The sequence below is a fragment of the Danio rerio genome, chromosome 25 (genome assembly GCF_052040795.2).
Source record: "Danio rerio strain M-AB ecotype USA chromosome 25, GRCz13ab, whole genome shotgun sequence".
NCBI lineage: Eukaryota > Metazoa > Chordata > Actinopteri > Cypriniformes > Danionidae > Danio > Danio rerio.
In genome coordinates this window covers 13,975,754-13,991,904 of record NC_141045.1, presented here as the reverse complement: position 1 = coordinate 13,991,904, position 16,151 = coordinate 13,975,754, and the positions used below count along the sequence as shown (strand labels likewise).

Here is a 16,151-nt window from a genome sequence, read left to right as displayed (position 1 = left end):
TGCATTTTATAGTACAGAAACAGTAAGTCACTTGACATTTTTAAAGGTTGACATTAAAAGTAAAGGTAAATAGTTTTGAAAAACAATGGCTTTTGTTTTCTCAGAAAAAAAACTTACATTATTAATTAAAACCCTGCTGAAAAAAAACAGCTTAAATCAGTCTATGCTGGTTTTACCTGGTCGAATATGCCAGGAATATGACCAGCTAAATCCAGATTGACCAGGATGGTCTTAACTCACTATTGGTATAATTTTAGAAAGTGTTAGTTTAAAAACGACTATGCTGTTTGAGTGATTAAAAGCAGTTTCACAAAACATGTAATGCTATGAATATTAAATCTGCAAGAAACTTTGTAGATTAAAATTAATTTATGTAGATGACACCAGAAGTCACCCTCATTAGTTTAAAGGCATTTGGTGTATTTTTTTAATTAAATATAGACACCCTCCTGTAATTTACACCCTGAATATATTTAAAATAAGATTAATAAACTGAGTGATGTGATTAAACAGGAGCAACTCCATGCAAATGTCAATCCTGCCAAGAAAATAATTAAGTTTTCACCAAAATATCGAAACTCTAGGTTTTTAGACTAGGCTTGTATTAAAGTGCTGTAAAATACTCAAAAATATATCTGTCAATGTTTTCAAACTATTATATTTGATTTACCAAAAACACAAGTGCAAATTTCACATCTGTCACATCCATAACAAAGATTTTTTTTTTTTTTTACATAAATGCAAAAATATAGGCTAAATCAATCTTCTACAGAGAGCCAACTCTTATTCTTTCGATTAGTATTGTTTCTTTTGGGTTGTGCAGTTTAATTCATTGTATACTGTAAACTCGCAGACTTTTTTGGTCACATCCTATATGGCATGTTTATTTCCCTCATTTAAAATATAAACATTGATATTTTTCTGATCCCATAACTCTGGTTAGCTGTTTGGGGAAATATAAACAGATGTTTGAATATTATGTTAACATATACTTTCGTTTTTAATTTATGTTTTAAGTTTTTACTGCAAATGTCACATCTGTAACGCTGGAATTGCTCATAGCTAAACCAGATCATAGCTATAATTTCTGTTTGCTATATTAAACACCAAAATGATAATTATATATTCCAATTAAAATACAATCCACTAAAAATAGCCCTTTAGTGTAACAATCACCACCTTCATTCCTGCTCCTCCTCCGCATATATTTAAAACCCAACGCCCCTCTTGCGATGAAGCTGATTGGACTAAAACCTCGACTCCCGACCCCCAACTGGACCTAGTCCACCATTTTCTCCAGGAATATTTAAACCTGTCCGACACACTCATGCGCGTCATTTTCATCCTGCTGTCATAACAACATACAAAACGCTCTTTGTGTTTCGTAAGACCGAGACAATAGGAAACGTCTAGAAATTGTGGTGGGTGTTGTTAACCAGCCCTTTTTTTTGTATTCATCCACCAATCAGCAGGACCGAGAGCAGGTTGAGTTGTTGTTGGTACAAGTTCAGTACGAGGGCGCACGCAAAAAGGACTTTTTTCCGCATGGCAAGGCGTGACCGAAACTATTAATCAAGCTTTATATGGTTTAATTCGAGACTTGAGGTAGTTATTTGTTATTTTTAAGTAAACTAAACGCATCATGGTCACACTGACAGCCATCGTAGCGCCTCTCGGACGTCAAATCCACAGGCATCTGGTCAAACATGTTAGAAGCCAGCGCTGGATTCCTGCTCGGGCGTGTAATTTGACTGCATGTTCCAGCAAACTATCAATCCTCAGTCAAGGTTGGTGCATTTTTTCTTTCTTGTATCTTTTTTTTATGCGTCAAGGTAAACAAACACCACATTGTCTGAGTTGGTGACGTCAGTTTGATAGGCTATCGTTTCATTAATTAAGCCACTACGCTTTTATTACATATGTTGTGTCATTTATGGCACGGTTGTTTATTATGCACATACAATTTGTGTGTTTACTTTATATTTTCTGTAAAAACGGCTTCTTGCATGACTTCCGGGTTTTGAATGGCTTGGAATGTTTACATTAACACATGTGGTTATATCAGAATGTATTATGTTGAAGCTGTTGCAGTAATGAGTTATGTAATAACACACATTTCAATGGATGTATGTGATAATAACATCCGTTAAAATCGTGTTTGACAAGCGTCGACTGTTTTTTTTCCACAAGCCCCGCCCATGAGAGGTATATAGGGGTCATGTTTATGGTGTCAGCTGAACATTCATTCATTGAAAAGCCCACTGAAGATACAATAAACGTCACATGGGACTGGCTGTTTGAACCTTGAACGTCCATAAACTTTTTAATGAACAAAATGTTTTTTACATAGTTAAAAGAGTTATTAAAATTATAATAATTGATATAATAACAATATATATGAGCAATTCCATGCAAATGTCAACCTTTCCATGAAAAAAATTTAAATTTTCACCAAAATACGAAAACTGTTTCTGGGTTTTTTGGGGTAAGAAGGTATTTTATAGTCCTTTAGAAATACTCAAAAATGCATCTGTCAATGTTTTCAAACTATTCTATTTGATTTACCAAAGTCTCACAAGTGGCAATTTCACATCTGTCACATCCATAACGGAGAGACGTCACATCCATAAGGACACTTTTTCCTCCTAAATTTGAAAATAATAAATAAAATAAAATCAATAATTTTTGTTCTATAGAGAGCCATCTCTTATCCTTTTGATTATTATTGTTTCTTTTTGGTTGTGCAGTTTAATTGACATAATTTCTACAAAGTATGTTGTATACTTTAAACCCTCAGACTTTTTTTGTCACATAGATAACACATGTTTATTTCCCACATTTAAAGTACAAAACATGTTTACAGTTTGATATTCTTCTGGTCCCGTAAGTCTGTTGGTATGTATGTTTTAAGTTTTTACTGCAAATGTCACATCCAAAGTGCTGGAATTGCTTTTATATATATATTTATACAACAGTTCTGTCTGGTTCTCGAATCTGATTGGCTGATAGCCGTGATATATTTAAGTAATATCAGCACCCGTACAGCCTCTTTACCCTTTGTGTATTACTCCATATACAGCGAGCAAAAAGCAGAGACTACAGATCTAAAGTTTAAAAGATACTTGCTCAGGTGTTTAACTTTGACTGTTTAACAATTATGATTTGAATCCAGCGCGGAAGAAAGTAGTTCTTCCGCCTGCGGCCTCGTGCCAATGCACGACTCACCAGTGCTGATATACAGCCATTTTGCACTGCTACGAGTGTGATATTGCAATTATACAACAGTTTGACGGCATAATTGTTTATATAAAACTTTTGTTAGGATGATCGTCTAGTTCAGGGGTGCCCAAACTTTACGCATAAAGGGCCATGTGCCGAAGGTAAATATATCAAGATATAGTTTACATTAAAGTTGCCTTGGCTAATTTCCTTATTTATTTCATAAGAATTAAAAGTAAATAGAAAAACATTACTTAAAATCATATGAAAAAATTCACTATAATATTTAAAATGATAACTTATTTGCAATAATAACATAAACATTGAAATTTATAAAACAGTGGATTTCAGTGATAAATACGCTAGCTAGTCAAGCAGAATCTGCCTATGCCTTGATTTGTTGTCTGTCGGGTGATAGTATGTACATATGAATTAAATCTGATCAATTTACACCATCATTTATTAAAACATTTTATTTCAGTGCGATTTCAACAGTAAAAACAACAAACAAAAGGTTACATTATATTTGAAATGGCAACCTCTAAACCAGGGGTCACCAAACTTATTCATTGAGGGCTGGCGTCATGCTGAATTTAGCTCCAACCCTAATCAAACACACCTGGAACAAGCTAACCTGGATCTTACAGAAACCTAACTAAAAACCTAAGAAACCTAACCTAACTTAACCTGGATATCCAGAAAGTTCTAGGCAGTTGTGTTGTGGAGAGATAGCGCTAAACACTGCAGGGACACCGGCCCAGGGACACTAAGATTGGTGACCCCTGCTCTAAACCATGCCCATCATTCTTTCACTCTGCTCAGATGGGGTGACGACCAAATCTAAGGTTACGCGGTCCAATTTTGGCCCAGGGGCCCAAGTTTGGGCATCCCTAGTCTAGTTTGAGCTGTTCTTGATAGTTACTAAACCAAATAAAGAACTTTACTAAGAGTTCAAAATGGGGGTTGACATTTGTTTAGTTAGGAAAAATAGTAACTGTGTAACAACTTTACATGTATAATACTATATATAAACTTACATTTTTTTAAAATTAAACTATGTAGTTTGCTTGCAAAAATACATCATACCTATATCTATTATTATTTTTAAACCGAAGTAGTACGACTGCATGTTTGTATTCATATCTTTACCACACAATTAGCAACTTATCTTATCTAAACCAGATTGGTTTATCACCATAGAGGCGGTCTTTTCCGATTTTAATTATTTAATGCTCACATTGAAGCCACATGAATGCAAAATCGGTGTAATAAATAGGTTTTTCACAACCCTTATTTAAATTAGGCATGCTTTATTATAGTAAAAATTTAGTAAAAAATGCTTTTGGTGCCTTGATTACCATTTGTAAAACAGTTTTATTACAATGGTCAAGGTTGTTTGATTTGCAAGATCTTATTTTGGTTTTAGTTGTAGTAAAAACCATAGTTAATTTTCCTCAGGGAACAATGTTTTTTCTGTATATGTGCTACATGGTTTCGGTAAAGTAAATAACAGATTAAACATACCACGTTTTTTACAAAAGTGCATTTTAATCTACATTTAATCACAGACTAAGCTTAAATGAGTATGTTTTTTGATATTTTATAATTCAAGTAAAGATAGAACTGGCGTTTGCTCTCCACAAAATGGGTCAGCCCAGTTGTAATCACCTTTCACTAGACCACTTAAATGGCTGACAGGAATTATAGTAAAGGCCATTTTAATCTCATGAAAGGCCAAATTCTCTGGCAGCTTTAATTCCTTTTGTAGAAACTAGAGCATGTGACTACAATCTGGGCAGCAATTGTGTAAGAAGAGCTCTGATGGCAAAGCTTCTTCCTGTATGAAAGAGCTCATACGTGTTTGCTCAAGGATCGCCTGTAACCTCCTAAGGGAATTTCTTTTCATGAATGTGGCATTAAACTCTGCTGACTGTCGTCCTGTTAAGTCAGTTTTCCCCTCTCACATTCCAGAATTCTTTTTTTTTTTTTTCCTTCTTTTTCTTTGAATCATCGAATCACGAGAGGAAGCATATTTTCTTTTCTACTTTGACTTCTGTAACGCATTCCAAAAGGACAGCTCGTCGACTGTTCGTGCCGCTTTGACTTGGAGTTTTTTGCCACCTTTTTCCTGTCAGGATTTAACACATTGGATTTTTGCACAAATGTGTAACGCAACGCACAAGGCTTCACTCTGTGGTATAAAATGTAGGTTTAAAATATGTCTGTCTATCTATTTATCTGTGCTATGCAGCTTGTTCTTTGTGTCATTTGTTTTAAAACCTACAAGCATTGTCTGAAATATCTTGTGCCAATGTTAGATTTGCTATACAACAGTGTGGGTAATGTTGACTCAGTGCTGCTTTGAGCTGGATTTTTTTGCCGCCTTTTTCCTGACAGGATTTAACATATTTGATTTTAGCACAAATGTCTGTCTGTCTGTCTGTCTGTCTATCTCAGCTTGTTCTTTGTGTTATGTGCTGTAAAACCTACAAGCATTTTATGAAATATTTTCTGCTTATGTTAGAATTGCTTTACAACATAGTGTGCTGCCTACTTAGACAGCATTTTGGGTGATTTTGTAGGAAAATTAACCATGGTCCTTCTATAAATATGGTATTTTTAAGTAAATAAAGATGGTAATCACAAAACAGCTTTGGTTTAGCTAAGTCCTATAGCTTAACCATGGTATTTGTAGTAAAACTGCGGTTCTAGAAATGATAACCAATGCACCAAAACTGTAGCTACTACACTTTTACTGCATTAAAAACCACAGTTCAAATAGATGTTTATGTCATTCTCTTTACAGTGCATCCAATGTGGCAGGAGCCGCTTGCCATCCCTGGGGGAGATCGACAGTCACCTATTGACATTGAAGTGCGTAAAAGCATCTTTAATCCGCAGCTCAGACCTCTGAAGGTACAATATGACCCAAGGACCTGCCAGCAAATTTGGAACAACGGTTACTCGTTTCTGGTGGAGTACGACGACACTACTGACAAATCAAGTAAGTCATTTTTAATACTCTTAATCAGTTTTTTTTTTTTTTTTTTTTTGATAACTATAGTTTCTGATTCAAAAGCTATAGTCCTACAGTAGAACTTGAGCTTGGATTTATTAGCTATTCTCATTAGAAAAATTAAAGTATGGTTTTAAAGCAGTAACTTTGGTGGTAATTTCATTTTCTCCAACTAGAGATTTTCTTGTGTTATTGAATGAAGGGAAAATGTTTTAACTGTATGTAAAACTGTAGCTAAAACCAACAATTTAGCTGTTCTGTGGTTTGAGAAAACTGTAACGTCAAACTGAATCTCTTTTAGCTGTGAAAGGAGGACCACTGGAGAATCAGTACAGACTCTGCCAGTTTCATTTTCATTGGGGAGAAAACAACAACTGGGGATCTGAGCACTCTATAGACCGCCGGCTTTACGCTGCTGAGGTAACCTTTATGATTTATATTAATGTACACTGGAGAATGCGAAATGGCTCTAGTCTAGCCATCTGGATGTCATTTATTACTATGATGAATTACTTCTCTCTTGCAACACGTGTATTTCTCTGAAAAAGAGGGCGGGGTCTTTAAAGTTAAGAACAACCCACTTTTTCTATTGTAAAGTCACTTGAATGAATATGTGGTGCTAGCCCAGGACAAACTGTACTACTTTAACCGGTTACATAAGAAGCCATGTGTGAGTGACTTTACTGTGCCAGAAAGCCAAGTTTGGCTTTGTTAGTGCTGATGAGAATGTGACTGGGTTATGGCTTTCGACACTCTTTGAGCTCCACTGATTTGTGTGTGTGTGTGTGTGTTAGACGAGGTTCAGATTTCAGCCTTGTGTAAACGTATCTTCTATTGCATAAGGTGCTTTTATTCCCCCCTCCTTGGTTGAATACCAGAATGAATTAAATTCTGTCCTTTTGTACAGATTGTGCTGCGAGATAGAAGACTGTAGTAACATGAACTAAAGCAAAGTGGCTAGGGGTTATGGGGAATGTGCATATTTTCATAATTGGTGTGTATTGGTATAATGGGTGTGTGTCTTTTATTTTCACAGCTCCATATTGTTCACTGGAACTCCGACAAGTACAGTTTGTTTGAGGAGGCTGTTATGGAGGAAAACGGACTGGCTGTTATTGGAGTGTTTTTAAAGGTACAGATCTTTACAGTTATTGAGCATTTCCCTTTCTTTTTCCTGGGTGGCCGCGGGGTCTTAAAACGTCTAAAATCTCAAAAACTAAATTTTAGGCCTTTAAATAGTCTTAAATATACTGAAATATTGTGTTGTAGGTCTTAAATCCTTTTTAACAGGCCCTAATTTTCCTTTGACCATGTTATCTACTCAATCTAGCAATTAACACCCATACAATCATTAACAATTTATCTTAAAAAAACTTAACTTTTTGTTTAATAATGTTATTTTTGCCTCTATTTACCTTCATTTTAAAATTATTTTCCTCATAATCTTATTTGTTTAAAAGTTTCACATCTATTTACACTGGGGACACTGGCCTGGACAGACCGTCATGTATACATTTAGTTTATTATAGTTTTTCAAACATTTAAAACATTTGTCCCTTATTTTAGAAGGTTTATGTTGAAAAAAAAAAAGGTATGTTTACAACTAGAGCTTGCTTGTTTTGACACAATATTTCAAATATTTAAATTTGTTATTAAATTATTGTATTATTAAATGTATTAAATTATAATACTGTTTTTGATAGGGCAAATTTCAATATTTTCCATCTGGGCCATTTGAAAAACTCCTCAGTGTTTAGCTCTTTATGAGTCAAATTGATTCATAATGGTCTTAATAATGTCTTAAAGTCTTAACTTTAACTTGATGAATCCTGCAGAAACCTTTTTTTATTAAACTGGAATGATCTAGAACAACCACGATCTAGAACACATGCATAATTTACAGTCAACTGAATCCACTGTTGAAGTAATATAATGCAAAATGCTCAAATGTGATGGCGAACATTTACTAATTGTTGTAAAACATTTGAAAACAAAACAAGGTTGACACAACAGAGTTGACATTTTCCACTACTTTTATCTCTAGCTAACTTTAAATTAAATACCACATGGCATGTCTAAAATGGAATTGTATGTATTTTTGTCTTGTTTTTCTTATATTATTGTTTTGAAAAATTGAATCGCAAAATGACTGAAATATCACCATATGTAAGTGACATATAATCTACTATTGATGTATCCTAAACATTTTGAACTATTGAGAGAATAATGCTGACATTCCTCAGTTCTTTGTTATGGTTTATTTCTTTATAGTCACATTACTTTAAGCAGATCACATGCTTTTTATAACTTGATAGATTTTGTCTTTTAACTAGTTGACCAGACTGTTGGGACAGACAAAAAAGGGTTTGTTTTTTACTTACATTATTAATACATTATTGTGTAAATTAGTAGAGTAAACACACAAAAATAATAATATTAGACTTAATCATTTCATGATAATTGAAGGTAAATTTATGGTTCAGTAGGCAGAGGTAAAAAAATTGGTATTGTGGATTTCTTTTTAAATTAATATTTTCAAGAGTTCTCTAAAAATACTGTAACATTCACCCTTACTTCAGCAATTTACATAAAAATAACCATTCGTAATCCAGCATAGTACTGATCTAATTGTATAAGAAACTGTAACGACCGGATACATGTACACCCACCATTATATTTGATTACCATGACCCCAAACAGTAAATGCCAATATACATACTAAACATTTACAAATTAAACCAAATCACTACGTACAACTGTGGGTATGTGTATGTGTATGTGAGTGTGCGCGTGTGTATGTGTCTCTAAATGTGTATATGGATGGCCTCACCAGCATTAAATACATCACTGGGAGTTCGTTATTATTGTCCTGGGGCTCTTTCCTGATGGCAATCGAATAGTCTGATAACTCTGATAAAGTCCAATGAGTAAACCCCAGGCGAAAACAGCGATGTACGGACGACCGTGATCTGTTCACCTCTTTCACCCTCCTTTCTTTTACAAAGCAAACCGTCCTACCGTTACAGGTAAACAGGGAGTTTTATAAACAACACATCTCCTTTTATTTCATATACGTTAAAAGACACATACAAAAACATTTTTTGAGATGCTTTGATTTAATTTGCGTTATTATTTTAACCAGTTTCATTAAAGTATTTGAGAAATACTTTGAATAGGGTTATCTAGGACAGTGTTTCCCAACCCTGTTCCTGAAGGCACACTGGCAGCACACTTTTTTGTAAACCTCTCCATAATCAAACACACCTGACTCAACTCATCAGAACATTAAAGGAGGCTCCAAAACCTGACCAAAACGCAGTTCTAGAATCACCCAAATCAGATATTAAAGCTTACCAATCAATTATAATGTCTAAAAGTACATTTGTTTTGTTCTTTTAACAGGTTGGAAAGAGACATGAGGGTTTGCAGAAACTAGTGGACGCCTTGCCTGCAGTCAGACACAAGGTACTACATGTCAAACATTGTTTTGTAGGCATTGCGCTTGGCTTTGCTTTGAGGATGAAATGAGATTAAGTGCCTCAGGGAATGATGTTTTGGAAACAGATGGAGAATTTGATATTTATTAATGTTCTCATTCTTTTCCAGGATAGTGTGGTGGAGTTCAACAAGTTTGACCCATCGTGCCTCCTCCCGGAGAACATCAGTGACTATTGGACGTACCCTGGTTCCCTGACCACACCTCCTCTTACTGAGGCTGTGACATGGATTGTGATGAAGCAGCACATTGAAGTCAGTCACGATCAGGTAAGAGGCCGATTTTTCTAAATTATGCAGAATAAAAACACACACAATTTTTTAAGTAATTTTTTGAGTAAGTGTTGATGGAGCAGTAAGTCCTATAAGTACTGACAATTATAGACCTAATTATATTTTTGTATATTTTTTTCCTTTTTGTATCTTTAAGAAACACCCTTTTTGAAATAAAATTAGCATTAGGTCAGTGTGTTTCCAGTTTCTGCTCCGAATTCAGCTTTAGTACCTGTCCTTTTGTGTTTTATTGCTTCATAGTTTAATAACATCCTCACTTAAACAGCACTACTTACAAAAAAAAAAAGATTTATGGTCAGATTGAAATTACCAAGGATATTAACCACTGATTCCTATCTGTGGTATTATTTCCCTGTACACATTGCAGTACTTTCCCTGCTGAACCACCAGGGGGCCTCCTTGCTCCTAAAGATGAATTAAAGCATTGGTGTCAAACTCAATTCCTGGAGGGCCGCAGCTCAGTACTTTTGCTTCAACCCCAATCAAACATAGCTGATGCAACTAAACAAGGTGTTCAAGATTCTTTTGAACACCTCAGTTTTTTGGATTAGCTGTGCAGAGCCGCGGCCCTCCATGAATTGAGTTTGACACCTATGATTTAAAGGGATAGTTTACCCAAATTGAAAACATTTCCCCTTGATTGGCACAAACCTGTTTGAGTTTTTTTTTTTTTCGGCTAAAAACAAAAGCAAATATACAAATACAATGGAAGTCAATGTTTACTGGTTTATAACATTATTGAGAATAACTTATTCTCAATAATGTTATAAACCAGTAAACATTGACTTCCATTGTATTTGTTTTTCTTATTATGGAAGTCCACGGTTACCAGTTTCTTACATTATTCTAAATATCTTCTTTTGTGTTAAACGCTTGGAAGCACTTAAGAGTGAATACATTGTAAGTAAATGTTCAGTTTTTAACTGATCACTTTAATAGAGCTGTGCAATTGATTTTAATCAGGTTGTAATTTTGTATTCCAATGGTTATGAAATCACAATGAAAATAACACAATGTCGCCTTTCCCATGTAACCTCTAAATCTTGCTATACTGTTATATTTCAGTGCTATACTAAAAAATAAATCGCATTTTTGTGATTTGCGAAGGAACAAAATAGACACGTATAGGCTACTCCGTACTTAATATGTGTGCTGAAACAGACAGATCAATGTGTTTCCATTTAAAATGAGTTAGCTATGTCTTAAATTAACATTGACCATCACAAATGTAATCAAATGCAAAAAAGGAATATAATCCAGTCACTTTCACTGAATAATTACAGTATGAATGTTTATTTACTCTGTGTACTACTTCTACTACTACTTCTAGTTTGTGTATAGTAGGCTAAATGAATTACATTTACATCAGTTTTATTTGTTCTTACTTTCTTATTTATTATTTTTATTGTATTATTGCCTGTTTCTACTCAGAGTTGTTTGTCAAAAGTAAAACCGCTCTGAAAATCGAACAGATTATTGGGGTATTTTGGAGTATATAGTCATACACAACCAGGAACAGTGGAGGGGTTGATGGGTATTTGCGTTTTTATTAACATCAGATCTTTTTAGTGCAAATTGTAAGAGAATGCTTATTCTAGAATGCTTATTAGAATTAGAAGTCTTATTAGAATGCTTATTAAGAGAACGCTTAATAAATAGGACTATCAAAAATGAGACTCTTCATGATATAAAACAGCCATAAATGTAGGCTCACACAAGCTGCTTTGACTCTGCTGGAAGTCTGTTTGTTATTCTGACTTCATGTTCCACCGCTCCATGGTAACCTGGCCGATGGAGTGGAAAAGCTCATCTGGCGGACAGCAAGACATCTGTTTTTTTCTGTTTGTTTTTTTTTACGTAAAAATTTCCTCTTTGAATGTGTTCCCCATTTAACATATACTTTTTTTGGTCTGTATTTTCAGTTGGCAGTGTTTCGGAGTTTGCTGTTCACATCGGCAGAGGAGCAAGTGCAGAGAAGTATGGTCAACAACTTCCGCGTTCAGCAAGACCTAAAGGGACGGGCTGTCCATTCTTCTTTTTCACCTTTTCTCAAAGAAACCCCCTCTAAGGAATAAGCGCAAATCTTAGTGACCTTCAAACAAAGCACAGACTAATCAGTCACTATTAACTATGGGATGTGTATCCACAAGGTGAAGGTCTTAACTGGACTTTTAAACCATTTCTAACCAGATGTTTGGGTGTAAATTGGAGATATTCTGTTGAAAGGGATATAGTTCAATTATTGTAAGGGCCAGTTTGTTCCTCTTTGTCAAAAGCTTTATGCATTCAACATTTCACTTTATTATAACAAGTCTCGAAATAATAATAATACTAGAATTTAAGATAATCTAATTTCAGATATGCAGATTTCCTCAATATTGTAGCAGGACAGTTGGCGCCCTCTGGTGGATCACTGACAGAATACACATCATTATGCCTCATGTTGGAGCCGTTCAAAGTTTTATTGTGTGTATTCTGTCCTTTTTATTATGTGTGTAGTCTGTGGTACATCTTTCCTTGTTTGTTTCGAGGGGATTACTTTTATGCATGAAGCTGCACAATGCCTTTAACTTCGGATTGTTTTTTAGATTTTCAATAGACCTAAAACACACAAATAGAAAATATCTGAAATATTTTAAGGCTACGTTTAAATATCGCTGTATAATATAGTTTTTTATGAAAAGTGCACTAGACACGTAGAGATGTTAGGAGAAGATTAATGCGCACAGTTGTTTAGTGAAGATTAATTGCTGTGTTTATGTACTTCATAGGGTATTCTCATCCGTAGTGCCTTTTGCATTGGATACGATCACTGATTATTAGTCAGTAATCTGATCAACTGCATCAACCATGTGGTCGGCCATATTTAGCTATTGTGCAAAACATGTGCCTCCATCACAAATCACTTATTGTCTTTGCTGATAGAGTTTTTTGTATGTTAATCTGTGGATCTTTAAAGTGTATTCAGTGATGGGGATTTGTTAGTAGTCTCTAGATGAGAATGTGTTATAATATAGATGTATATGGTAGAACTTGATTGATGTTTTTGTCGCCGTTTTATGAAAAAAGCTTTTAGAAACGGGACCTTCATTTTTCAAGTGTCTTCAATTTCTCCAATAGAGGCGCATGTGAGACCATGCGGACACATTTTGTTAATGAGATCTACAGTAAGACCAACTGATTGTTGTATTTTAACTTTGGTGCATTCCATTTTACGTAACCAATACATGCAGTAGACGTCTGTAAGAATGAATCCATCAATAAGACCAGTACTTATAAATCCAGGGGTGCGTTTCCCAAACGGCGTATCTCGCAGCTGAATTATCGTGCATTGTTTGGGAAAAGAACGTTGTGGTGAGGAGCGTTTCCCAAAACCGTAGTTTCTCTGTCACAGATCCATCGTTTGAACCACGCTATATCGTAAAACGTTAATAATGGCGCTCTAAATGGGGTGGAGTAACTACTTCTTTAGAGTAAAACCCTATAATGTTTTGTACAAATTATATTATTTTACACACACGCGCATTTTATTAAAATAATCCAATTTAAGTTTAGGTAAAAACATGCACTCGTTTTTTATCTCAATTGAAATAGGGCCTGTGTTTCCTTTACAAAAATTATTGAGAATGTTCTGTATTTTATTCTAAAACATAAAACCACTTAGCTAACACGTATTTAATCTCATATAAATCAAATAAATCGTTATTGGTTGTAATTTAAAGTAGGCTACTTATTAAGAAATTAAAATCCTACTTAGAATAATAATTATTATGATTTTATTCTTAATATTAAGTAGGATCTTGTTTATTTTTTATTTTATTTATTAAAGTCTACTTTTACAATTTGACACATTCAAACCACTGCAGAAATGTTCTAACCAACAAGCTCATGTCAAATACAGTACAGATACATTTCTTAATAAATAACCTAATATAAATTTAAAAGCATTAACGTATGCTGTTTTTGTTTTCACAAGCTTTGGAGACGTAACATAAATTCTGCTTTTAAATAATAGGTCACCTATAGCTTTTGTCATGAGCCTCAACGGCGTTCAATTGACATACTTGTTTTCAAAGTGCACTAAGAAGGAAGTGCAATTGTCAATCTAAAGATTGCTAAAAGTGAACTGTAAAAACTTGGAAAGCAAATTACACCTAACAGAGATGACTTTAATGTTTAAATTATTCCAAGTTTAAATGCTGGTAGGTTTGAAAGGAATGGTACATGGGGGGGATAACTAGAAACAAAACGCAACCAGGAACTATGCTTCTAACTACAGCTCTATAGGTGTAGTTGCAAGCATACAAGTTTGTGGCTCAGTTTGCGAGTGTTCATTGAAACGATGAATTTGGGAAATGCCAAATCAACAAACTATGTTTGCAACAATGCTACTTGCGACTTTAGTTGGCTAAAAATGGTTTTCGAAACCACCCCTGTACAATAAGTTGATAGTATTATTTATGCACAAATGAATTGTATATTAAGATTATTGACAGCTAAAGGTTATTAGATTGAAGATGATAATATGTTGAAGATGGTAACATCAATGTTGAGGTTTTTTTTTTTCAGGCAGATGCAGAAACCACAGTTCAACATACAGCTTTGTAATTTCCAAGAGACTGTGGTTTCTTTGTGATGGCTGAGTAACAATGTTCTTGTATAAACTCTCCCCAAAGTGGCCTCACTTCTGAATGGGCCACCTGGTTTTCTCCCTATTGTGGGTCCATGGTTGATATTCAGGGTGATACTAACTAGAGTGGAAAACTGGATTTGTACTGTATAAGCGCTAAGTTTCCTCCACCTGAGTCTTGGGCTACTCTGAGAGTAGTGAACATTCTTTCACATCAGGAGGCCTTGGAACAATATTTTCCCATTGAAGCAGTGTTGAATGGTGTGTAAAGACACCTTTTGTCGGTTGAATTTGGATTATGCAGTGGGTGGATTATGGATTGAAAACATTATGGCATTTTATTTTGCTGTTATGGGATGGCATGATGTGTTTTTCTTTTTTCTTCACACTCTTTGGTCTTTCTTTTAAAGAAGCAAGGCCTTTTTTAAGGGAAATATTCATCTCTGTTTTACACTAAAACTACTTTTGGTTTATGGACTGTCCCTTCACTGAAGTCATAGTCGAAACTGTCATTTTTGCTGCCTGTTTTAAATTGTATAAATCATATGTGTGCTAGAGATTGTAAAAGTATGATTTCATTCTCGTTTGCAAATGCTGTATTTTATTCATTATTAGCTTAGTGAGATTTTTTAAGAAAGTAAGAAGTTTTGGTGGTTATTCGTTTTGTTTAACTTCTGGGCGGATGCAAGCAATATGCCCTGGGGATCTGAGCAGGAAGCGGGTGGTGCCGGAGGTTTATGGAGGCCCCATCCCAGCAAGCGCTGTTGCACCAGGTGCTGGTGAGGTCCGGATCAGCTGCGCAAAAAAACTACGTTTAGCAAAAGGGGTGCCTATAGACCCAAAAGTGAACATCAACACTTGCACAAAGAAACCTCTCATTAATGCTGTACAAATGTTGTGTATTAACATTTTTATGTGTAAACCCCACATCCTAAAGAAATAAAACGATCTTAAACCAACTCTTCTTGAGTGGGCTGTGTGTTAATCATGGAAAGCAATAATTTTGTAATTACTATAAACTATCTTTCAAAATGCATTTGGTACTCCTTTTCCTGAAATTGACCAGCTACTATACGCTTAGCTAGAAGTTAGATTTGGATCCACTTTGACCTTCAGAACCACCTTCATTATTTGTAGCACAGATTCAAGAAGGTGGGAACACTCCTCAAAGAATTTTTTCCATATTGGCATGATAGCATCAAGGAATCTCTGCAGATTTGTCAGCGACATATCTCCCCTTACACCATATCCAAAGGTGCTCTACTGGACAGATCTGGTAACTTGGGTACATTTTGGTAGTATACTTACTCTCATGAAATAAGTTTTAAAAAAATGTTTAAGCTTTGAAAAATGGTCCATCACAATGCTTGAAAGTAGCCATCAGAAGTTGGTTCACTGTGGTCATAAATGGATAGACAGAAACACTTAGGTAGGCTGTAGTGTTTAATGTGGGAATAGAGGCCCAACATTGATCAAGAAATGCCATTACACAATCAC

General features: G+C 34.9%; 1 protein-coding gene across 2 annotated transcripts; it reads left to right on the top strand.

Moving 5' to 3' along the window:
- Positions 1-1,234: 1,234 nt before the first annotated feature.
- On the top strand, positions 1,235-15,613 carry ca5a (carbonic anhydrase 5a). 2 transcript variants are annotated; one of them, NM_001111201.1, is given in 7 exon segments: positions 1,235-1,787; positions 6,026-6,223; positions 6,537-6,655; positions 7,272-7,367; positions 9,638-9,700; positions 9,842-10,000; positions 11,947-14,000. In NM_001111201.1, coding segments are annotated over 7 exon segments (933 nt in total). In that variant the 5' UTR covers positions 1,235-1,642; the 3' UTR covers positions 12,100-14,000.
- The last annotated feature ends 538 nt before the right edge of the window (positions 15,614-16,151 follow it).

Excerpts from the sequence above, each read along its gene's own strand:
- ca5a (XM_087311094.1), top strand. The coding sequence starts at position 5,382 with ATGTGTAACGCAACGCACAAGGCTTCACTCTGTGGTATAAAAT. Across the intron at positions 7,368-9,637 it reads TTATTGGAGTGTTTTTAAAG|GTTGGAAAGAGACATGAGGG; the intron begins GTACAGATCTTT and ends TTCTTTTAACAG. Across the intron at positions 9,701-9,841 it reads TGCCTGCAGTCAGACACAAG|GATAGTGTGGTGGAGTTCAA; the intron begins GTACTACATGTC and ends ATTCTTTTCCAG.